Source organism: Somniosus microcephalus, chromosome 22 (genome assembly GCF_052327205.1).
Source record: "Somniosus microcephalus isolate GS21.2 chromosome 22, FLI_Smic_1.0, whole genome shotgun sequence".
NCBI classification, from domain to species: Eukaryota; Metazoa; Chordata; class Chondrichthyes; order Squaliformes; family Somniosidae; genus Somniosus; species Somniosus microcephalus.
In genome coordinates this window covers 55,347,682-55,371,214 of record NC_141008.1, presented here as the reverse complement: position 1 = coordinate 55,371,214, position 23,533 = coordinate 55,347,682, and the positions used below count along the sequence as shown (strand labels likewise).

At 47.7% G+C, this 23,533-nt stretch overlaps 1 protein-coding gene across 1 annotated transcript in view; it reads left to right on the top strand.

The window, feature by feature from the left end:
* Positions 1 to 23,533, top strand: part of LOC147102401 (RNA-binding protein Musashi homolog 2-like) — a 269,465-nt gene that overhangs the window by 223,038 nt on the left and 22,894 nt on the right. The window contains exons 5-7 of the mRNA XM_085964792.1: positions 625 to 801; positions 12,830 to 12,892; positions 16,171 to 16,379. Of these exons, the coding sequence (XP_085820918.1) occupies positions 625 to 801; positions 12,830 to 12,892; positions 16,171 to 16,379 (449 nt within the window). The remainder of the gene's footprint in view (positions 1 to 624; positions 802 to 12,829; positions 12,893 to 16,170; positions 16,380 to 23,533) is intronic.

The following is a 23,533-nucleotide window of genomic DNA, read 5'->3' as shown; positions in this document are numbered from 1 at the left end:
GGGGGCGGCACTGCCCTCGACACAAAGCCCGTGGCAAAAAACGCCCGCTTGTAAGGGAAAGTCCGAATCCCTGGCTCAAATATCCGCAAGGAGCGGGATCCCAACTCCCCGGCGGCGTTCCAGAGGCCCCTCCAGCGGTGGGATCACTCTTCACCAATCAGTGATTTCTGTTGCCACCTGACTGGGAGATAAAGGCGGGCATTACAAACAAAAAAAGCCTGAGCTTGATCCAGAATTGAGGGGATAAAACAACTGCCTTTGGGTTCATTCAGTGTGGGATGGACCTGACCAGTATCGAATGCCTTTAAAAAGCAGGAAGACTCTGGTGGTGCAGTTGAAGGAAATAAAATGCAGTTGAATCCGGGTTCAGAGAGAATTGGCAACACACAGGGAATAGGAATGCCTTTAGCGGGCAGTCTCTATAACTCTCTGAGCGGCCTCCGCTTCGACATCCTCAGTGGTTTCAGTCTGCTGTGTGTCCTTGTACCTGTAACTTTTGCTTAAACCTTGGAGTTCTAGCCTTGCTGTTTTCTTGCTGTGATTGATGTGGGCCACGGGTACTGGCCCTGTGGTAATTCTGTGTCGGTTGGACAATGATTAAAGGTCCCCCCCTGTGTCTCCCAGGGTTTCCCGATTACGGTTTCTATTCCACGCCCGGCGACCAGCGGGCCTCCTTCTCGTTTGCGGACTACGGTTCGGTCGGACTGCGGGCCGCTCAGATGCTTCGCAGTGAGCACGCTCCGTCGGCGAGCAGTCCCTCCCTGCACCATCTATCCAATCCGGATCAGTTTAAGAACCCAGGTTTGTGCTACTAGTTCATTTCCTTTGGCGGCGGGGTGTGGGGATTGGGGATCAAGTGTTTCCTCTTCCATTTAAAAAAAAAAACAAGACAACACAACTCGGAGCCATGAGGCCGAGTCTGTATGCCTGCTTCATTCACCGAAGGGCAGGGGGAGGCCGCTCACAATTGTTTGTGTCTTTTTCACTGGAGCACAAAGTTGTTTCACCACACGAGCGAGCGATTGGTCACTTTAACACGGAAATTTTTATTATTTACACTTTGTATATAAAACTGATGCGTGTGTGGAATATTAAGCGGCCTCTCTCTCCTCAGAGTAATTTTAGCGCTCTTGTGAAACTTATCAACAGATATTGTGGGCGGTCCCATTATTTCAGAAAGTCAAATCATGCTGTAATTTATAGAAGATAAAAATGCAGTACTGTATTGACTTTTTCTCCTGCTATGCCGCAAACTTTAAGAACCTCTCACGGTGTCGTGTGCGATTTGTGTCGTTGCTTTTCTCTTTATTGAAGATTTATTTCTCCTGACTGCCTCACCTTGTATTTTACTTGTCTCTTCCCTTGCCCCCCGCCCCCCCCCCCCCCACTCCCCGCCATGCACGATTGCCGGTAGAGAGGTCGGTAATGGTGCCCACAGTCCTGAGCCACTGGCAATGTTGCAGGTGCCAGCAATGGGGAAAGGATTTTGTAATCTCCAGGTCAACCCGCTAATTTATTTTTTACATTATCTCTGTATTTGGAGGTACTTCCACTCAGCCCCTCCCCCTCCCCCCATCTGTTGGGTTTATGTCAGAAACTCAACGTGGCAAAACTATGGGTGCAAAACCCAGTTCGTGCACCAACACTTGGTGCCACCCAGCTGCCCTGTAATGTCCAACATCAACTTCACCATCACTTACTCCTTTACCCAGCAGCAATGATTTGCACAGAGGGAGGAGGGAATCTCTGGAGATGGGTGGGGTGGAGAGGGGGTGGAGGGTTCTGCCAAAGGTAGCACAGCACCTCCCCAAACCCGTGACCTCCACCACCTAGAAGGACAAGGGCAGCAGGCGCATGGGAACACCACCACCTGCAAGTTCCCCTCCAAGTCACACGCCATCCTGCCTTGGAAATATATCGCTGATCCTTCATCGTCGCTGGGTCCAAATCCTGGAACTCTGTACCTAACAGCACTGTGGGAGTACCTTCACCACGCGGACTGCAGCGGTTCAAGTAGGCAGCTCACCACCACCTTCTCAAGGGCAATTAGGGATGGGCAATAAATGCCGGCCTTGCCAGCGACGCCCACATCCAGAGAATTAATTTAAAAAAATTAAAGTCATCCTACCCATAATAAGCAATTATTGGACTGTTCATAGTGGGTGGGGGTTAGGTGGAATCATTTCTCTCTATTAGAGATTCCTGCTTCCAAACAAGATTTGGGAGAGGTGAGCAGTATTGGAAATAGCAACAGCCGCCTGTGTAAGCAAACAGAGCAAAAGAGGAGCTTAACTCAAAAAGTGGATGGTTCCAAGTGCAGGGGCTGCCCGCTAAACCTCTGAACAGCTTCCTCTCCCAAAACCGCCACGCAATGTTGTTCTAGAGAATAACAGAGACACACAACTCGGTTAAACAGCCTCCTGCGGAACTAATGAAAGCCTCCTGGCCATCGGGAGGGAGTTATTGCTGTGTTCATTTAGAGCCGTCAATGTTGGCTAAATTGAAGGAATACACATGCTTTGAAAACGTAACTTGAATTGATGTTTATTATAATTTCATTTCATGTTTTTTATTCCACACCAAAAAAAAACCCACTTTTGTTGTTTCCAAACAAAACCAACATTTGCTTTATACGTGGCAGAATTGCATTCGCTATGTTGTGGGAGCTTTTGTCTTGTCTGTTTATTCTCTCCAATGTGCTAAATGCTGAGGTATATGTGGGGTTTTGAGAGAATGGACCTTGTGTGCGTGCGGCGAGGGCTTTCGCCCCCGCATTGGCCTGTAACTTGTGGCGTAGAATGCCTCGGAGGGAGGGAGGAGAAGGGGGTTTGGGCACTGAGTGCAGGGTCTAGGCCTGAGGATACCCCCAAAGACCCCCGACAGCGGTTACCCAGTTAGGTCAGAGAAACATCTCACTTAACGTCTCGAGCATATTTTGCCCCCCCCCCCCCCGTTTTCTTACCCTTTTCTATAGGCAAGCTCTCTGGACCACAGTCACGGTCTGCTGACGGCGTGGCATCTCTGTGCCGCCATGTCCTTGATTTGAAACAAGGCGTGACTGTAGGATCCAAGTAGGGTTGCCAACCCTCCAGGAATGAAAGATTAATCTTCCGGGCAGCAAACCCAGGAGAAAGATCATAGGACCATTTGAAGAAAAAATGAGTGTATTTTGTTTTTAATTTTCTTTGAACACTTCCCATTTATTCGTTTTAGAAATATTGAAGATGGGGGGGTGACATGAATCAGTCATTCATGAAAGAAAGACTTATGAAATAATACTGTGCGGCCTGCGGGTGGCGCTGTTAAAGGAGAGTATAAATACTTGGGCACGGGCCCAGCTTGCGCAGGACATTCTTAACAGGAACTAGTGAAGGACACAACTAGACCTCCATGTTGTAAAACAGTTGATTTAAAGCTTTGTTTAACGCTTAGACCAAGTGCCTAGTAGTTTTCTTACGTCGGGGGGGGGGGGGGTGGCGGTGGGGTGAGGGGGGGTTGCGACCAAGGGGGAAAGGCTATTTTTTGACTGGGCAGCACATTTGGAGGTCATGTGACAAAACCTCCACGAATACATCCACCCTGAGTTGGCAACCTTAGATCCAAGCAGTAGAGCTAGCCTGTTCACCCTGATCGGACCGTGCCTCCCACTGCCTGTTGTTCTGCTAAATCGCACCAAAATCACTCCTCCCACTACTGGCTAACTTAGCATCGATCAGGGCTGAGGCTGGGGGCATATCCTGATTGGCACGGCTCACTGTCACACCGGGTGGCGTGCTGGCACACTGTGCCGCTAGGATCACCAGGGCTCATTACTCCCCGTTGCTTGGTTGTTGTAACAACAACAACAACTTGTACTTATATAGCACCTTTAACGTAGTAAAACGTCCCAAGGCGCTGAAAATTTGACACCGAGCCACACGAGGAGAAATTAGGGCAAGTGACCAAAAGCTTGGTCAAAGAGGTAGGTTTTAAGGAGCGTCTTAAAGGAGGAGAGAGAGGCGGAGAGGTTTAGAAACATAGAAGATAGGAGCAGGAGTAGGCCATTCGGCCCCTCGAGCCTGCTCCGCCATTCAATGAGATCATGGCTGATCATCCAAATTCAGTACCCTGTCCCTGCCTTCTCCCCATATCCCTTGATCCCTTTAGCCTTAAGAAATATATCCAACTCCTTCTTGAATATATTTAATGAATTGGCCTCTACTGCCTTCTGTGGTAGAGAATTCCACAGGTTCACCACTCTCTGGGTGAAGAAATTCCTCCTCATCTCTGTCTTAAATGGCCTACCCCTTATCCTTAGACTGTGACCCCTGGTTCTGGACTCCCCGACCATCGGGAACATCCTTCCTGCATCTAGTCCGTCTAGTCCTGTTAGAATTTTATAAGTTTCAATGAGATCCCCTCTCATTCTTCTAAACTCCAGCGAGTATAAGCCCAATCGACCCAATCTCTCCTCATACGTCATTCCTGCCATCCCAGGTATCAGCCTGCACTCCCTCCATGGCAAGAACATCCTTCCTCAGATAAGGCGACCAAAACTGCACACAATACTCAAGGTGTGGTCTCACCGAGGCCCTGTATAATTGCAGCAAGACATCCTTGTTCCTGTACTCAAACCCTCTCGCTACGAAGGCCAACATACCATTTGCCTTCTTAACCGCCTGCTGCACCTGTATGCTTACCTTCAGCGACTGGTGCACAAGGACACCCAGGTCTCGTTGCACTTCCCCTTCTCCCAATCTATTGCCATTCAGATAATAATCTGCCTTCCTGTTTTTGACGCCAAAGTGGATAACCTCACATTTATCCACGTTATATTGCATCTGCCATGCTTTTGCCCAATCACCCAACCTGTCCAAATCATACTGGAGTTTCTCGGCATCCTCCTCACAGCACACATGCCCACCCAGCTTTGTGTCGTCTGCAAACCTGGAGATATTACATCTAGTTCCCTCGTCTAGATCATTAATATATATTGTGAATAGCTGGGGTCCAAAGACCGATCCCTGCGGTACCCCACTAGTCACTGCCTGCCACTCGGAAAAAGACCTGTTTATTCCAACTCTTTGCTTCCTGTCTGCCAGCCAGTTCTCTATCCAAGTCAGTACCTTGCCCCCAATCTCATGTGCCTTAACTTTACACGCTAATCTCTTATGCGGGACCTTATCGAAAGCCTTTTGAAAGTCCAAATACACCACATCCACTGGTTCTCCCTTATCTATTTTACCAGTTACATCCTCAAAAAATTCCAGTTATTAGGGAGGGAATTCCAGAGCTTTAGGGCCCAGGCAACTGAAGGCACGGCCGTCAATGGTGGAGCGATGAAAAACAGAGATGCTCAAGAGGGCAGGATTAGGGGAGTGCAGATATCTTGGCGGGGGGGTTGTGGGGCTGGAGGAGATTACAGAGATAGGGCTGCAGTTGCTTTATTGTTCTATATTTACTCAAAAGGCCTAAACAGATTAAAAACTGTAGAGAGCAGCAAACAGTATAGCCTGGTATAGAAGCTCAGGGCCCAGCGATCTATTCTGCTGCCGTTGTTTGCTCACAGCGTGTTGGCTCCAGGACGCGGGGCAAAGTAGTGGCTCCATTCAGTGTGCGTGTGTCTAAAAGTGTGTGTGATCATCAACGTTTTGCCCATGTGCAGAACTTTCAAGAAGGGAGCAGGTGTAACAAGCAAAAAAAGTGAGAGGAAAAAAAATCAGAAGAGAATTGCTGCAAGGAGGCAGGAGTTGTCTGGACAAGCTCATGGACGTGTCTCGGTGCTCTGTGTAAGCCTCTAGAGTTGGGCTTGTTGAACAAGGGGCTACACAGCAGCCTCGTACAGACTGAAGTGGGCAGGGCTCTGTACAGACCAGTTGGGCCGAATGGCCTGTTTCTGTGCTGTAACTTCTGTGTAAGAAGCCCGGGTGTTGCACGGATGAGCGTGATTTATTTGAGAGAGTTTCCTTTTCCCCCTTTTTTATCTCCCGTTTTCCCCCTGCCCATTGCCCCCTGCGTCCATCCAATGCGTTTGTGCGGAGGGGGATGTTGGGTGCTGAACCTTCCACAGATGGACACCTGTCGTGGGTTTTTGCTTTTTTATTTTTTTGCACGATTTTCTCATTGAAACCGCCGCGTTTCCTCGAGTGGACCACGTCTTTCCAATCTGAATCCACTCTCTAGCCTGCACGGTGGGTGGGCCCAGGGGTTAACAGTTGTTCCTGTCTGACTGAATTCAGGGCTTTGGGCAGAGATGGGGACAATTTCCACGGGGGTTCTGCCGATCGCCCTCCGTAACTCTGGCCAGAAACCCTGGAGAAACTGAGGTGATTCTGCTCACCTTCCACAGAGGTTACAGCGGAATAGCAGGAGAACGCCTTTGGGAGTTCTAAGTATCAGAAACTATCACACCCAGACCCGAGACTCAGCAGGTTAAGGCAACGAATTGGATTTATTTGCAAAATCAGTTAAGAGTTATAAAATACAGAGAGTTAGTTCACTGGGATTTAGAACATTCAGTTCATCAAAGCTCTCACCAGCCCTTCTTCAGCAGTTTGAACAGATTTTGGAATCAAGACCGTCTTTTGGAATAAATCTCATGCCCTTGGGTAGGGAGTTTCATATAGAATATGTTCGCTGAAGTATACACAAAGCTCTTTAAACTGAACACTCTTCGAATGTGGCAAGAACGAAGGACCTAGCCACCTCATTTCTTTGATGAAGTAAAGATGATGAATTATAAAGATACCGCCCAAGAAAATAACAGTGGAATAACACTTCATAGCTTTAGGATAGACCGCATGTAGGTTAGGCAGGTCTAACACACACCCAACGTTCTCGCTGAGCTGCGCAGCCACGCGGCAAGCTGGAGGCCCCGCACAGGCCGCTCACCGGCCTTTATACAGGAGAAACTGCGCGCACGCCAAAAATTTGAATGGACCGCGCAGCCAGTTAAAGGGTCCGCGCACCAAAAAAAGCAGGGAACATTGCGCACACCCCTGAACAAAATCCACCAAGGCCATCTGTGAAATTCACCACAGTGCAATCCATCCGAGCACGTCCACAACTGAACGGCTGGGGCCAATTTACTGAGTTCCAGCCCGTTAGTCCTGGCATTGACACTCGGCACTTTAACTAATTATACTAGTTCCCAAGAACCATGACCAGTGACCCCCTTCTGAAGTAAATAAAACTCAATAACCACCCTTGTTTGGAAGGCTACAGGCTGTATTATTATTCACATTAAAACACAAATTTGATGAATGACTTAGAATTTACAGCCCAGAAACAGGCCATTCAGCCTAACTGGTCTGTGCCGGTGTTTGTGCTCCACACGAGCCTCCTCCCACCCTTCTTCACCCCTATTCCTTTCTCCCTCATGTGTTTATCTAGTTTCCCCTTAAATGCATCTATGCCATTCATCTCAACCACTCCCTGTGGCAGCGAGTTCCACATTCTCACCACTCTCTGGGTAAAGACGTTTCTCCTGAATTCCCGATTGCATTTATTTGATATTATATATATCTTGTATGGATTGCACCATGGTAAAATTCACGAGTCATATGTGGAATTTGTTGAGAGTATTTGTTAAAACTGCCTAACCTATATGGTCTATCCTAAAGCTGTGAAGTTTTAATCCCTTGTTATTTTCTTTAGGTCACCCCTCAGCCTTCTCTTCTCTAGAGACTTGATCGCGTTGACGCTAATCATTGATTGTCCCACCCAGAGACATTTCTGGGCAGTGCTGGTGGTCCACCGCTTTCCAACCTGCCCCATAGCTGACTCCCCGAGACCAGCAAACCGCCCCCTCCCCTTCTACAAGAGTGGGCTGCATTCCTAGCTTTGTACTTCAAGTTGGGTGGCCCAGTACTAACCACCAGACCCTCCAAGTTCCTCTCCAAGTCACGCACCATCCTGACCTGGAAGTATATCGCCGTTCCTTCATCATCGCTGGGTCAAAATCCTGGAACTCCCTCCCTAACAGCACTGTGGGAGCACCTTCACCACACGGACTGCAGCGGTTCAAGAAGGCGGCGGCTCACCACCACCTTCTCAAGGGGCAACTAGGGATGGGCAATAAATGCTGGCCTTGCCAGTGACGACCACATCCCAGGAACGAATATTTAAAAAAACCAGTAAGAAGCTCTGGTCTACTCGTTGTACAAACTACGCTTAACCAAGTCTCACACCTTTGTCCTTCTAGAGCTCAACGTACTCTGCCATTTATGGAAGAACTAGAAAGAGTTTTTTTTTTAAACGGATAAATGGCCGTGAAATCCACAGAGGTTTTCCCGTGTCTCCCGCAGCAACCGGCTGGTGACCTCACCCAGATACGATGTGAAAGGTCATTTCGCTGAGGCTCTGCCGAGGTTACCTCGGGGAGAATGGCAGAATCCCCGTGGAATCTCGGGGAAAATTCTTTTTTTTTTTGTTTCCTCCTCCTCATCCCTGTTTTTTAACCCCTGCTTCTTTCCTGATGACCCCTTACTTTGGTTGAGGTTCCGCAAGCATCAGCAGTCCTTCAGCATCTCGTCCCCAAGGCCATTCTTCATGTAACGCAGTCTGGCCAGTCAATGGCAGCTGACCCTTCAACCAAGGAATCAGTATGGAGGGTGGGGGGGTGGGTGGGGGGGGGGGGGAAGGGACACCCTCCAACTTATCGCGACAAAACTCCCACCCAGATGAGAAAGCAAAATGACAGTGCGCAAAATGAGTTGTGTTTATTTTGACACAATAATAATAAGCTAACACTAGGAAAATATAAATGATGGCCTCCCAACAGGGAGCCACTCGTGGCAGCCTCACAGTGTTTGGCATTAAGAGTAGGTTAGCAGCTAAGATTTCTGCCTCCTTAATGACTTCTATCTACCTATTAATATCCATGAAAGCATTTAAGAGTTGACTTTAATTATATGCATCTATTATAACTGCTGTGCCTGGGCTTTTGTGATTTAATCAGACACCTCTGAATGCCTAATGAATCCGCGTGGGCATGTTTCCCTACTGTTCGGAGGCTTAACAGGGCGGCGATTGCTGTGGCTGTGATACCTGCACTGCAATTTATGTTAATAGCCTTTAAAAGTGTGCGTGAGTCAGCATAGAAGCGCAGGAAGTCATTTACATATTGTACCAATTAAAAATTGGGAGGGGGTTTTTGTTGAAAAGTCAAGACGCACACACAAAAAAAAAATTAAACATAGAAGATAGGAGCAGGAGTAGGCCATTCGGCCCCTCGAGCCTGCTCCGCCATTCAATGAGATCATGGCTGATCATCCAAATTCAGTACCCTGTTCCTGCCTTCTCTCCATATCCCTTGATCCCTTTAGCCTTAAGAAATATATCCAACTCCTTCTTGAATATATTTAATGAATTGGCCTCTACTGCCTTCTGTGGTAGAGAATTCCACAGGTTCACCACTCTCTGGGTGAAGAAATTCCTCCTCATCTCTGTCCTAAATGGCTTACCCCTTATCCTTAGACTGTGACCCCTGGTTCTGGACTCCCTGACCATCGGGAACATCCTTCCAGCATCTAGTCTGTCTAGTCCTGTTAGAATTTTATAAGTTTCAATGAGATGCCCTCTCATTCTTCTAAACTCCAGCGAGTACAAGCCCAATCGACCCAATCTCTCCTCATATGTCATTCCTGCCATCCCAGGTATCAGTCTGGTGAATCTTCGCTGCACTCCCTCCATGGCAAGAACATCCTTCCTCAGAAAAGGCGACCAAAACTGCACACAATACTCAAGGTGTGATCTCACCAAGGCCCTGTACAACTGCAGCAAGACATCCTTGTTCCTGTACTCGAACCCTCTCGCTATGAAGGCCAACATACCATTTGCCTTCTTAACCGCCTGCTGCACCTGCATGCTTACTTTGTTTGGTCATGCTGTGTGTTGGTGGACTGATGTGTGGCTCGGCCTAGTGATTTTTTTTTTAAAAACCTCGGCTTAAGTGACCCCCCCTCATGGAGAAGTCTTGACCTTTGACAGGATGTCCGGAGGCAGGAATGGGCCCAAGGGATTGCCATTCCCTGAAGGCGGAGAGGGTTTTAGAATCTTACAGCACAGGAGGAGGCCATTCGGCCCGCTGGGCCTGTGCCGGCTCTTTGAAAGAGCTGTCCAATTTAGTCCCACATCCCCAGCTTTTGCCCCCACATCCCTGCAAAATTAGTCCTCTTCGAGTGCATGTCCAGTTGCCTTTTTGAAAGGTTTAATCCCATACGGTTTGCAGAGGACTGTACTTTGCCAGGTGCCCTCGGGTTATCTTTGTGTTGAAAGGTTTTCGGTCAGTTCTTTCCTGTGTGATTACAGAGTTTACTCTGTTGTGACGGGTGCAATGTAACACAGCTTCTGATAAACTAATACCAAGCGATCCTACAGCTAAACATTAACACAGCCTCCCCCACCCCACCCCAGAACTTTCATTTGCAATACAGTTTCCACCAGACTAAAGTAAATAATTCTGCAGATTTAGGCTACAGTGTACAACAACTGGGGGCCAACAGTAGACAACCCGCACCCACCCCCTCCAGTCTGTCCCAACATTTCACAGCCAGCGGGGTGGGGATGGGATAAGTCAGTGATGTGTAGCAACCACTTAGGGGTAGGTACAGGTAGCGTGACTACATTCAATTGGATAGCGTAGTATGATGGCTAGTGAAAGGGTTTGATAGGGTAGACGTAGACAAGATGCTTCCACTTGTGGGGGGAGTCCAAAACTAGAGGTCATAAATATAAGAGAGTCGCTAATAAATTCAATCGGGAATTCAGGAGAAACTTCTTTACCCAGAGAGTGGTGAGAATGTGGAACTCGCTACCACAGGGAGTGGTTGAAGCGAATAGCAGAGATGCATTTAAGGGGAAGCTAGACAAGCACATGAGGGAGAAAGGAATAGCAGGACATGCTAATAGGGGTGGGAGGAGGCTTGTGTGGACCATAAATACCGCATAGACCAGTTGGGCCGAATGGCCTGTTTCTGTGCTGTAGCCTCGATATAACTCAACGCAGCTGGTCTTGAGTTCAGGTCCCACTGTGGTGATTTATGAAGTTCAATAAACCTGACAATTCACTGCGGGGGGTGGGTGGGGGTGGAAGTAAGTGACCATATGAGCTGCTGGATTGTTTTAGAAATCCAAGCGGTCTAGCCTACACGTGACTCCAGTCCCACGTGAGATGTTTGACTCTTAGTGCCTGACATGAATCTTGTCATTCATGTGGAAATGACTTATGAAATAATACTGGGCGGCCTGCTGGTGGCGCTGTCCAGGGAGAGTATAAATACTTGGGCATGGGCCCAGCTTGCTCAGGACATTCTTTAACAGGAACTAGTGAAGGACACAACTCGATCTCCATGTTGAAAAACAGGTGATTAAAGCCTTGTTTAATACTCAGACCAAGTGCCTCGTAGTTTTCTTACGTTAGTGCCCTCTCAAGCCATTTAGCTGAAGAAGGCCCACCACCACCTTCTCGGGGCAACTAGAGACGGGCAATAAATGTTGGCCACATCCAAATATCAGATGGCATTGCTGCTGTGATCTAGGGGCACAAGAAACACCAGGTTGGATAGTTGACCGATACCGGTGTTGTTTCTGGCAGAACTGTTGCCGTACAGTATTGGTAGGACCATCAAAGGGAAAGTGAATCCACTTGAACTGCCCCCCCCCATAGCCCTAAATAAGGAATGAGATTCCTGTAGGCTCACACTGGAGTGTCACTGACTCGGGGCAGTCCGGTGTGGGTGGCACAACCATTTCACAATGTCATAAACGTTCTGCGGCCAGTAACGTCGCCTCAGCGGGAGTTCCACGCCACGTCTGCTCCGAGGACGCCTCCAACCATCAGCGTTCAGACCTAACGACTCAGCACTAAAGAGCCATCCGAGAGAGTGAATACAACGTTGAGGGGGTTGTGGGGGATGTAACACGCCCTCACTTCAGTGGGTTCACTCCATTTGGCGTGGGCAGGAAGGTGAGCCAGGCATTGCGACGCGGTAGAGCAGGAACAGAACAAGCAGGCTGGGCACCGTTAAGAGTGTCTTGTCTTTTTAATGTCCCTATCAAAAAAAAAACTACTTAAATTCAGATTGTTTTTTAGCAGTGCGGTGACATTATTAAAGAGGCTTGTCATCTTGTTGGTTGGTCGGAGGGGACGGGTGGGCTGGGAGAGGAGGTGGGGGAGCAGGCCCAGTTTCTGGAACGGCCTCAAAGTTCCTGGGAAAAGTGTAACAGCCCTTCAGATACAGGAAACTTTTTTTTATCCGGCACCGACGTGGTGCCGGTTCATCAAAAATTCCGGATAACCGAAAGCTATAGTAAAAGATACGGAGAGCTGACAGCTCCGTATAAAGCAACAAACCCTGTTGCTTAGCAACAAGTGCAGAACAATGGCCACAAGTTGCAAGCGTCTCTGTAGCTTAGCAACAGCTGCAGCCACACCCTTGCACAGCAACAGCTGGAGGAAGGCAAGTAGAATATGAAGTAAAACTTACCTGAACCTACTCCTGAATTTTGCCGGTTAACCAAGATTTCCGGTTATTTAGGTGCCGGTAAATTGAAAGTTTCCTGTACATTGATTTCCTCAGGAATAAGTTCATGATTACGGAGCAATGATTTCATGCTGTACGATCTAACGGTATCAGCAGTAGGATAACTGCCAGAGATTTCAACAAGATGACAAGGGCCCTTTAAATAAAATGGTGTACGTCTCGCGATTTATTTTTTGGGGAGGTGGGGAGTACGTTGTGACAACTGGTACAGTAAAACCTGTCCGAATGGTCACCTTGATTAAAGTCACCTGTCTTAAGCAGCCAGTTCTTCTCAGAACCAACAGATTTCTAATTTAATTAAATAGGGTCCGCACCTGGATTAAACAGCCACCTGCTAACGTGGCCACAACCACTGGTAAAAATGACAGGTAAGCGATGTAAGTAAATTGGAACCTGCATCTTAGAGATTAACTTGCCGTCCCTGATACGCAGTCAGGATCTCTGTCCTTGGGGGTTGGGCCTAAGGACGTTATCTTCTCGATTATTTACCCCCTCAGCCCCTCCCCAAACCTGGGACTCCCCAGCCATCAGCATCAAGCAACCACATTGGGTCAGGCCCAAAGGTGACCGTTTAATACAGGTTTCACTGTAATCTGATTCGGAGCTTCCTTTAACAATAATCATTACACCGCATTTAGTTCTAAGGAAACGGCCTGGGTTGGGTGGCTCCCGATTCTAATTGAATACAGGGTTCAGCCATTATTTGCAAATTTGCCGCTTCCAATCGCATTGAAATTCATAGCCGGCATTCGGAAGGAAGGGGTAATGGAACTGATTCTGACCATTAGACCAATGCTCATTCACCCCCCCACCCCCTCCCGGCCTTTAGTGAGGACATCATTAACAGCAAGAGCAATGACCAAATCTGGACCGTCCCCCTGACCTTGAACCAAGGTAGTCATAGAGTCATAACGGCACAGAAGGAGGCCATTCAGCCTATCGAGTCCATGCTGGCTCTCTGTAGAGCAGTCCAGTCAGTCCCATTCCCCCGCTCTACCCCCGTAGCCCTGCAAGTTTATTTCCCTCAAGTGCCTATCCAGTCTCCCCTTGAAAACATCGAGTGTCTCCGCTTCCATCACTTCCGTCGGCAGCGAGTTCCAGGTCCTCACCATTCGCTGTGTAAGAAAGTTTTCCCTCACATCCCCCCCTGTATCTCTTGTCCAAAACCTTAAATCTGTGTCCCCTAGTCCTTGTACCATCAACTAGTGTAAGAAGTCACACAACACCAGGTTATAGTCCAACAGTTTTATTTGAAATCACAAGCTTTCGGAGCGCTGCTCCTTCGTCAGGTGAAGTGGAGAGATGCATAAAGACACAGCTTATATAGTCAGAGAATAATGCCATCATTAATCATCTGGCATTATTCTCTGACTATATAAGCTGTGTCTTTATGCATCTCTCCACTTCACCTGACGAAGGAGCAGCGCTCCGAAAGCTTGTGATTTCAAATAAAACTGTTGGACTATAACCTGGTGTTGTGTGACTTCTTACATTTGTCCACCCCAGTCCAACACCGGCATCTCCACACCACATCAACTAGTTGGGAACAGCCTTTCCCTGTCTAGCCTATACAAACCCATCATAATCTTGTACACCTCTATCAAATCACCCCTCAACCTCCTTTGCTCTAATGAAAACAAATCCAGCTTCTCCAACCTGTCCTTGTAGCTAAGATCCCCCATCCCCAGAACCATTCTGGTAAATTTCCTCTGCAACCTCTCAAGGGCCTTCACATCCTTCCTAAAGTGAGGTGGCCAGAACTGGACGCAATACTCCAGTTGTGGCCTAACCAGCGCTTTATAAAGATTCAGCGTAACTTCTCTACTTTTGTAGTTTAGAAGCGGTGTAGCCAAGTTGTAGCGCAGAGATAATCTCAGGGTGGGAAGGGGTGCTTCTGGAAGTGGGGTAATCAGTTATCTTGGGGGCTGGACAACTTGAGATGTTGTCTTGCAAGAATTAGCATATACTTACACAGGAGAACACCGGTGTCGTTATTAGAGATGTGACAAAAGGTTGGGATGTCCCATGTTGCTTAGTTATCACTTCAATCCAAGGCGGCTATTTTGGGAATGCCCGGTTGATTTGTTTTATTTCTTCTCCTCTTCTGCCCCCCCCCAATCAAAATGATTGGGTTAGTTGCATCATGGTTTTCACATTGAGGGGATTTCATAAGAATATAATAGGAGCAGGAGTAGGTCATTCGGCCCCTCGAGCCTGCTCCGCCATTCAATGAGATCATCTGATTTCCCTCTTGTGTAAAGCACCACCATGAACCGACGCACTAATCGCTAGGTTTGGGCAGATATTTTATTTTTGACAGTATTTCCAATTACCAAGTTCAATGACTTAAGACCAAACATTTTAAATTCTGAGAAGCACCATGCTTCATTTTAAAGCTATAATAGAAATTGGAAGTCCTGAGGGACATAGCTTCAGATGCTCTTGCCAACTGCGCACACTTCCTCCCGCCGCCCCAATGGCCTCTTCCAGTGACTCTTAGCCATTTCCCTCACGTCCGCCACATGCCGTGTGACCTCATCAACCGGAGCAGTTCACTGGACCAGAAGGAGAGGCAACATAATCTTGACTGTCGAAGGTGGAGTTTAAAGAAGGGGGCCTGTTCCTCATCAGGATTTCAAGGTTCCACTTGTTTGGGGATCTGGTGGTCACTGAATAAACACGTACAAATTTGGGTTTCCCGAGATGGGAATTCCGAAGCCTTTTGAACATCTCTAATTGCCATACATTTAAGTGTTCATGCAGAGTTGCTGAGGAGATGAATGGGGGATGAAATTAGTCTCCGGCGATAGCGAATAACCAGCCCGGGTTTATACCACGACCAGTTTTCTTTTCCATTGAGTTCAGTTTAAAAGAGAACCAGACAGAGGAGGGTTGGGGGTGTATACTGGGCTGCCAATTCACTATCGCCCGTTTTCAGCTTTTACCAAAGACCAATTTCACTCCCAATGTCTTCAATGCACTATAGAGGCTAGTACTTTGGGACAATCTACTTCCCCCGCCCCCTCACTCCCACTCCCCCACCCTTTATTCCTCCCTGTGGATATTGTTTGTTTTTTTGCACTTCCACCCGTTTAAAAAAAAAATCGATTTCCCAACGTGCCCTCCCAGAGGGTGGAAGAGCTGCAGAGGTTGAGAACTTTAGCCCAGCCCTCATACAAAATGACCTGCCTCCTCACAAGACTCTTGTAGAACTGTCGACTCTTTTGTGTGTTAGACACTGGATATTGTTCACTGTAGCTGCCATTTATTAACATGCTGTGTGGTAGAACTCTAGCTCCTTTGTAGTTTGCATGGGATGTTGAATGCTGTCTCAACACGGCCTGATCTAGAGATTGTTATTTCTGCATGAGCATCAGATCTGATGTGACGGAAGGTGACAATGAGCGCCTACGGTCTCTGTGTTGGATGACTTTTTTTTTGTGTCGGGGGAGGTGTGGCGGTCTCCGAGCTTCTTAGCGGTAGTTAACCGGCTGACTTTCTATCGTAAGTACTGCTGTTGTCTTATCGCATGGCCTTGGATTGAGTGTTAGAAAATTGGGCCCCTTAGGCTGTCGTAGTTGTTTGGCTTTTACTTTGTGCATGCTCGGCTCGTGCCTCATACCCAGCTTTATTCTCTGCACACCAGTCCTGAATAGCTACAGCGCTCAACCGAATTATGGAGCCGCTGCTTCTCCGGCAGGCACCAACCCAGCCCGGCCTGGCGGATTCCCTGGGGCCAACAGTCCAGGCCCAGTTGCTGACATCTATGGTACGGCCAGTCAGGACTCCGGTGTCGGTAACTACATGAGCGCTACCAGTCCCCAACCTGGCTCCGGCTTTGGACACAGCATTGGGGTAAGTCAGTTTTCGATTCACCCCCTTTTCCCCTCTTGTTTCCCTCCATTCCCTCCCCATTCTCTCTCTCTCTGTCTCCTCCATCCATCCCCACCCACCACCACCACTTTTCCTAACACAAGCATTTTGTCTGAAACTAAAACAGTACAGTTAAGACTAAAAGAGCTAAGAGACAAACGCAGCCGTAACCTCTGACCAAGGCTAGCGCATTTTTTTGTTTTGTTGCTGTTGTTCAGTCAATATTTTTTTTTACCAGCCCACGTCCATTTGCCGGCGTCCTTAACTTGTCCAATAGCGGAGCCGTGCGGCTTAACCGAAAACTCGGCAGAGAAAAAAAACTTGTCTTCAAGTTTTAATTTGAAGGCTGAAGAGTAACGATCTGGTGTAAGACCATCAATGGGGAGAAATAAATAAATTAAGTTTTCTGAATGAGAGAAACGCAAACGGACCCTAAAATATCTATAAAATGCCACTTAAATTTGTCAAGCGACGCAGGGTACGATTCGTTTGCCAATTATTCCTCCTTACCCACCATTTGCCAATCGTCGCGCGCGAACTATCCTTCACTGAAGGCGCCTCAGGGCCCAAAGCGGGATTCTCCGTCTCGCTCGTAGCAAGGTCAGAGGTCGGGCTGGTTTTCATCTGGAGTGTGTTATCTGTGTCTCCTAAGCAGCTGATGTTGTTTCATTTTCATTTTTGTTGGTTTAAATAAATAAATTTTAACAGAAATTGTTCATTTGAATGGGGGGGGAGAAAAAAATGGGAATAATGCACTATTTTGAAAAAAAAAAGTATGAGATATATTTTCAGTGTGTGTGGATTTTAAAAGTTCCATTACGTACGTTTTGTCCTTCAGCTGTTAAGCCATGTAACGGTAATAATTTTCATATCCAAGGCACAGGCGTCCTGTACAGGTATATAACAGAAAGTCCTCGAGGTACAGTTTAGGGCACATCATCCTATTGTGGGTGAATCACAATGTCACACTCCAGAAGGTTCAGTAACTCTAATAATTAATACTGAATGTTTGTTGTTTAACTTGCAGTTTTTTTAAATTAAATGCATGGTTAGCATCGTTTGCTTAAAGAAAGTGAAACAAAAATATTTCTGTCTGAAAACTGACACCTGAATTTCGGCCATGAAGCAAAAAATGAGGAGTTGAGTTTGTCACATTCAACAGGGCAGAGGGTGTCCCAGATATCACGCACAACAGGACCGGGGGAATGTTAAATGTTACACGACAGGACCAGGGGGAATGTTAAACGTTACACAACAGGACTGGGGGGAATACTAAACGTTACACGACAGGACTGGGGGGCATATTAAATGTTACACGACAGGACCAGGGGGAATGTTAAACGTTGCACAACAGGACCGGGGGGAATGTTAAACATTACAGAACATGACCAGGGGGAATGTTAAACGTTTTACAATAGGAACGCGCGTCAACTACAAGAGAAATGCAGGGAACAGCGCCAACCGCTGTAGATGGCCGCCTTTGACCTCACAAAGGCCTTCGACACCGTCAACCGTGAGGGATTATGGAGTGTCCTCCTCAAATTCGGCTGCCCTCAAAAGTTTCTCACCATCCTCCTCCGCCTGCTTCACGACGACATGCAAGCCGTGATCCTGACCAACGGATCCACCACAGACCCAATTCACGTACGGGCCGGGGTCAAACAAGTCTGTGTCATCGCACCAGCGCTCTTCTCGATCTTCCTTGCTGCAATGCTCCATCTCACCCTCAGTAAGCTCCCCGCTGGAGTGGAGCTAATCTACAGAACAAACGGGAAACTGTTCAACCTCCATCGCCTCCAGTCCAGATCCAAGGTCATCCCATCCTCTGTCATCGAATTACAGTATGCAGACAACGCTTGCTTCTGCGCACACTCTGAGGTCGAACTCCAAACCATTGTCAACACCTTCACCGAAGCGTACGAGAGCATGGGCCTTACACTAAACATCCGTAAGACAAAGGTCCTCTACCAACCTGCCCCCGCCACATGGTACTGCTCCCCGATTATCAAAATCCACGACGAGGCCTTGGACCACTTTCCATACCTCGGGAGCCTACTGTCAACAAGGGCAGACATCGATGACGAGGTCCAACACTGCCTTCAGTGCGCCAGTGCAGCCTTCGGTTGCCTGAGGAAGAGAGTGTTTGAAGACCAGGACCTCAAACCCGGCACTAAGCTCATGGTCTACAGAGCAGTAGTGATACCTGCCCTGCTGTATGCCTCAGAGACATGGACCATGTACAGCAGGCACCTCAAAACACTGGAAAGTGTTAAGTATGTGTATTGTATTGAACAATTAACACAAAGACTTAAACGTATAACTCAAACAGGTCTTTACTGGTTGGAGGTAGGGACTATACTGAATACAAGATTACTGCACAGTGCTTATATACCGGTGTGTTCACCCCCGGTATTACGTCTACAGCAGCCTGAGAAAGTAGTACATCTCTTAAGGTGGAACAGGCTTAAGCTCTCTTAAGGTGGAACAGGTTACATACACAACACTCCTCCCTTCTTAGCTTTATAGTCATCCCCCCCATTTAACATAACGTAATAACATATATACATATATAACTTCATGTTTAACGTAACATATCACAGATTCAGTCTCTGCGGAAAACAGTTCACAGATTCAATCTCTACGAACAGTTGCAACATACTCTTAGTGGGAACAGTTTACAGGTTCAGTCTCTGTGGGAACAGTTCGTAAATTCAGTCTCTGATCTTAATTCGTTCCAGACAGCATCTTTTCGTAGTGTTCGGCCGGAGGTAGTAGAAGTAACAATATTTTAAACAATTATTATTTTCGGCCTCTTCTTTTTCTTTTCTGCCTTTTTACAACTCTTGTCGTTCCCATCTTCTCGGCGGACAGCTGTAATGCTACCAACTCTCTATGTTCTTTAGACCTTAAGTGCTTCCTCCGGATTTCAGCACTTTGGGAGTTTCCATCACAATTTGGGCATACCACATCCTCGTAGTATTCACTATCACTCAACAGGTCGAGAGGCCCTTCTACTTCTTCCTTACCCAACTGGACGCTATCCGACTGCTGTTCCTTCTCTATCTCTCTTACTTCCCGTAGTAGAGCCACCTTCTTCCGATGTTCCGTAGACTTTTGGTGCTCCTCCATGATTTCTGCACTTTGGGGGTCGAAGTTACAAGCTGGGCAGGACAGGTCTTCGTAATATTCGGAGTCGTCCGACAGGTCATGGTAATATTCGGTGTCGTCCTGAGCTAGGCCAGCGAGAGGGTCGTCTATTTCCTCCATACCCAGCTGGACGTTAGCCAGCTCTTGTTCCAAATCCAGACATCTTTCCTGAAGAGACTTCTTCATGTGTACCTCTGCATCCAGCTTTTTCTGGGCTTTCAGCAAGTCGTTTACTAGTGACCTCATTTGTGATTTTAATACTTCAACTTCCTTTGGAGATTGATTGCTCGGACTATGCAGTCCCTCTACCGGAGCAGCTGTTTCAGCGGTCTGTTGTTCTACATTGACGTGAGTCAGCGTACTTTTGGCATCCAATGGCTGCTCTGTTGCAGTCGTTTCAGTCTGTGTCGTCACATCAGCCATCTCAATGACTTTTGAGAGCTCCGAACCCTTTTCCTTTGAAGATCGCAGCTCGTGTTCAAGTTTTTCCCATTTCAGAGTCTTGTCCCTCAGCATATGAAGGAGTTGGCTGACCGTTAACTCTTCTGACACCAGATTATGGCACGCACCTTCAGAACCTGAATCAGCTTTGATTCGTTCGGCCTCCTCGCGCAGATGGTTGGTGTGCTCCTGCTCCATTTTCTCCATCAGTTGCTTCTGTTGCCTTTCCAGATTCTCCCACTCTGTAACAAAGAACTTTTTTATTTCATTCATCTCTTGCTCAAAACGGCGAATCATTTGTTCTAATTGCTGTTGTAGTTTGAAATGGAGTTGAGTTCGAGCCCAGTGTCCCTCAAAAATGTGCATATCAGTAGACTTGACAGACTCAGAATTCTCTGTTAAACTATGTTGTTGTTGCTCAGTGGAATTCTGTGCTGAAACTTTGTCTTTTGCACATGGGTTGGTCTTACCATCATCAGTTCTAGAGTCTGGGCTGATTATCTGCACCGAGTTCTCACTCTTTATGGCTTTTAGCGAATGCCAGTCCATATTTATGTTTCTAAACCACTCCCGGCCTAGTAGTGGTGGACCTCCCTCCGGTAGCACATATAAGTCCATTATTTGACTTCCTTCGCCCTTGTTGGCCACTGCAACCTTTATTGTCCCGATGGGGTACACTCTCTGCCCCGTGTAGGTTGTCAATATAATCTCCGTATCCTGTAGGGGAATATGTTGGAATAACCTTCTGTAATCTTTCTTATTCATGACCGACAATGCCGATCCAGTGTCCAATTCCATTTTTACTTGGATTCCTTCTATCTGAAGAGTAACCCAAATTGTCTGGAGGTCTGCACCCTTACCAACGTTGAGTACCCTTAAGCTAGCCAGTTCAATACTGCTTGCGTCTGAATCGGACTCCTGTTCGGCCACCTTGTGTACCTTTGCGTATTTCCCTTACGGTGACTTCTTGTTGCTGGTCTTCTTCCCTGACCTGCATACTCTAGCTATATGTCCAAGCCTACCACAAGTTCTACATTCTTGGTTTTTAAACCAACACTGGTTCTGATCATGCGTTGTCTTTCCACAACGATAACATTTAACAGAACTCACACCCAATTTGTGTGCACTGAGCTCCGGTGACCGTAGCTGCATTACTGCCGTGCCTCTCGCTGCGGCTTCGTGTGCTGCTGCCATAGTGACCGCCTTCTCAAGCGTCAGCTCATTCTCCTCGAGCAGTCGCTTTTGTGTATCCTGTTTAAATAAACCACACACAAATTTGTCTCGTAGTGCATCTGTCAGTCCCGTTCGAAACTGGCAATATTTCGCTAATTTACGCAATTCCAGCAAATATTCAGCATTGCTTTCATGCTGTAGCTGCCTTCTGTCGTAAAATTTAAATCGTTCCGCTAGCATCAGCGGCGTGGGGTTTAGATGATCTTTCAGGACAGTAACAATCTCATCGAACGTCTTATCCGCCGGTTCATCTGGTGATAACAGGTGTTTCAATTGCCCGTATGTCTTCGCACCCATTAAATTTAATAATGTTAGTGCTTTATCAGCCTCACGAATTTTATTGGCCTTACAATAATTTTTAACTCGTTCAACATATATGGCCCAATCTTCGAGGTCACTATCAAAGGTGCTAATATTCCCGTGTTTAGGCATTGTAGTACTTTATCAGATTTGCAATTTCTCAGATTTTTTTTTATTTTTTTACTGCTATCCAAGATGGCGGCTTCCCGCTCTTGCCGTCGTCCTCCGCCCACAAAATGGCGGTTTTCCCGCGCTTGGCGGTCTTCACCCGTCCCCCGACGCTGTCTCCCTTCAGCCCCCGAGTGCGGCCCTTATCTCCGCCGCGATCGATAGCCCGCGCTGTGCACCGCGGCTCTCGCACCTTGAGCTTCTGCAGCCGCCGCGCCTTTCAGCCCGAGTGCGGCCCTTATCAGGGATTTCGATCGATGGCCCGGCTGCGCCTCGCACTTGAAAGCGGCCCGGCCCTTATCAGCGGATGCGATCGATGGCCCGGCTGCGCCCCTCACTTCAAAGCGGCCCGGCCCGGCCCTTATCTGCCGATCGCTATCGCCCTGTACCTCTCTCTTCCCCAGTCCTGTCTTCTACTCCGGTTCACAAGCTGATGGAGGCTTCAGGGTCCTAATGCCTGTCGCTTCCAGTTGAGTGGTGAGGTTTGAAACCTCTCTTCAACCGCCGTGGAATAACTGCCGCAGGGTAAGAACCTGACTCGTCGCCAGTGTTAAGTATGTGTATTGTATTGAACAATTAACACAAAGACTTAAACGTATAACTCAAACAGGTCTTTACTGGTTGGAGGTAGGGACTATACTGAATACAAGATTACTGCACAGTGCTTATATACCGGTGTGTTCACCCCCGGTATTACGTCTACAGCAGCCTGAGAAAGTAGTACATCTCTTAAGGTGGAACAGGCTTAAGCTCTCTTAAGGTGGAACAGGTTACATACACAACAGAAAGGTACCACCAACGCTGCCTCCGCAAGATCCTGCAAATCCATTGGCAGGATAGGCGCACCAACGTCAGTGTTCTCGCTCAGGCCAACATCCCCAGCATCGAAGCTCTGACCACGCTCGATCAGCTCCGATGGACAGGCCACATCGTCCGTATGCCCAATACGAGACTCCCAAAACAAGCGCTCTACTTGGAGCTCCGACATGGCAAGAGAGCCCCAGGTGGGTAGAGGAAATGCTTCAAGGACACTCTCAAAGCCTCCTTGAAAAAGTGCAACATCCCCACCGACACCTGGGAATCCCTGGCCCAAGACCGCACAAAGTGGAGGAGAAGCATCTGAGAAGGCACTGAACACCCCGAGTCTCTTCGCCGGGAGCAAGCGGAAGCCAAGCGCAAGCAGTGCACCCCACCCACCCACCCCTTTAACCACCGTCTGCTCCACCTGTGACAGAGACTGTAGGTCCCGCATTGGGCTCATCAGTCACCTGAGAACTCATTTTTTAGTGTGGAAGCAAGTCATCCTTGGTTCCGAGGGACTGCCTAAGAAGGGGGGGGGGGGGGGATTGTTAAACGTTTTACAACCGGACCAGGAGGAATGTTAAATGTTACACAACAGGACCGAGGGGGAATGTTAAATGTTACACAACAGGACCGAGGGGGAATGTTAAATGTTACACAACAGGACCGAGGGGGAATGTTAAATGTTACACAACAGGACCGGGGGGGAATGTTAAATGTTACACAACAGGACCGGGGGGAATATTAAACGTTACACAACAGGACATGGGATATTAAACATATTTCAAGCAACAAAAGCAGGGATATTTTAATAAGCAACAAGCCTGGGGTATCATAACTGTTACGTACAACAGGATGACACTTATAACATGCAGTGGGATTGTATATACTATGGCTGTCTTGTGCCTTTGGCAGCCCCAGTGTTTCTGTGGCCCTCATGTTGTAGCTCTATAATCGCAGATAGTGACCAGGCCAGACATTTTTTTTTGAAATTCAGAAATTAGAAATGCAGCTATAGCCGCAATTCTCGACAACAATCCCAAAAC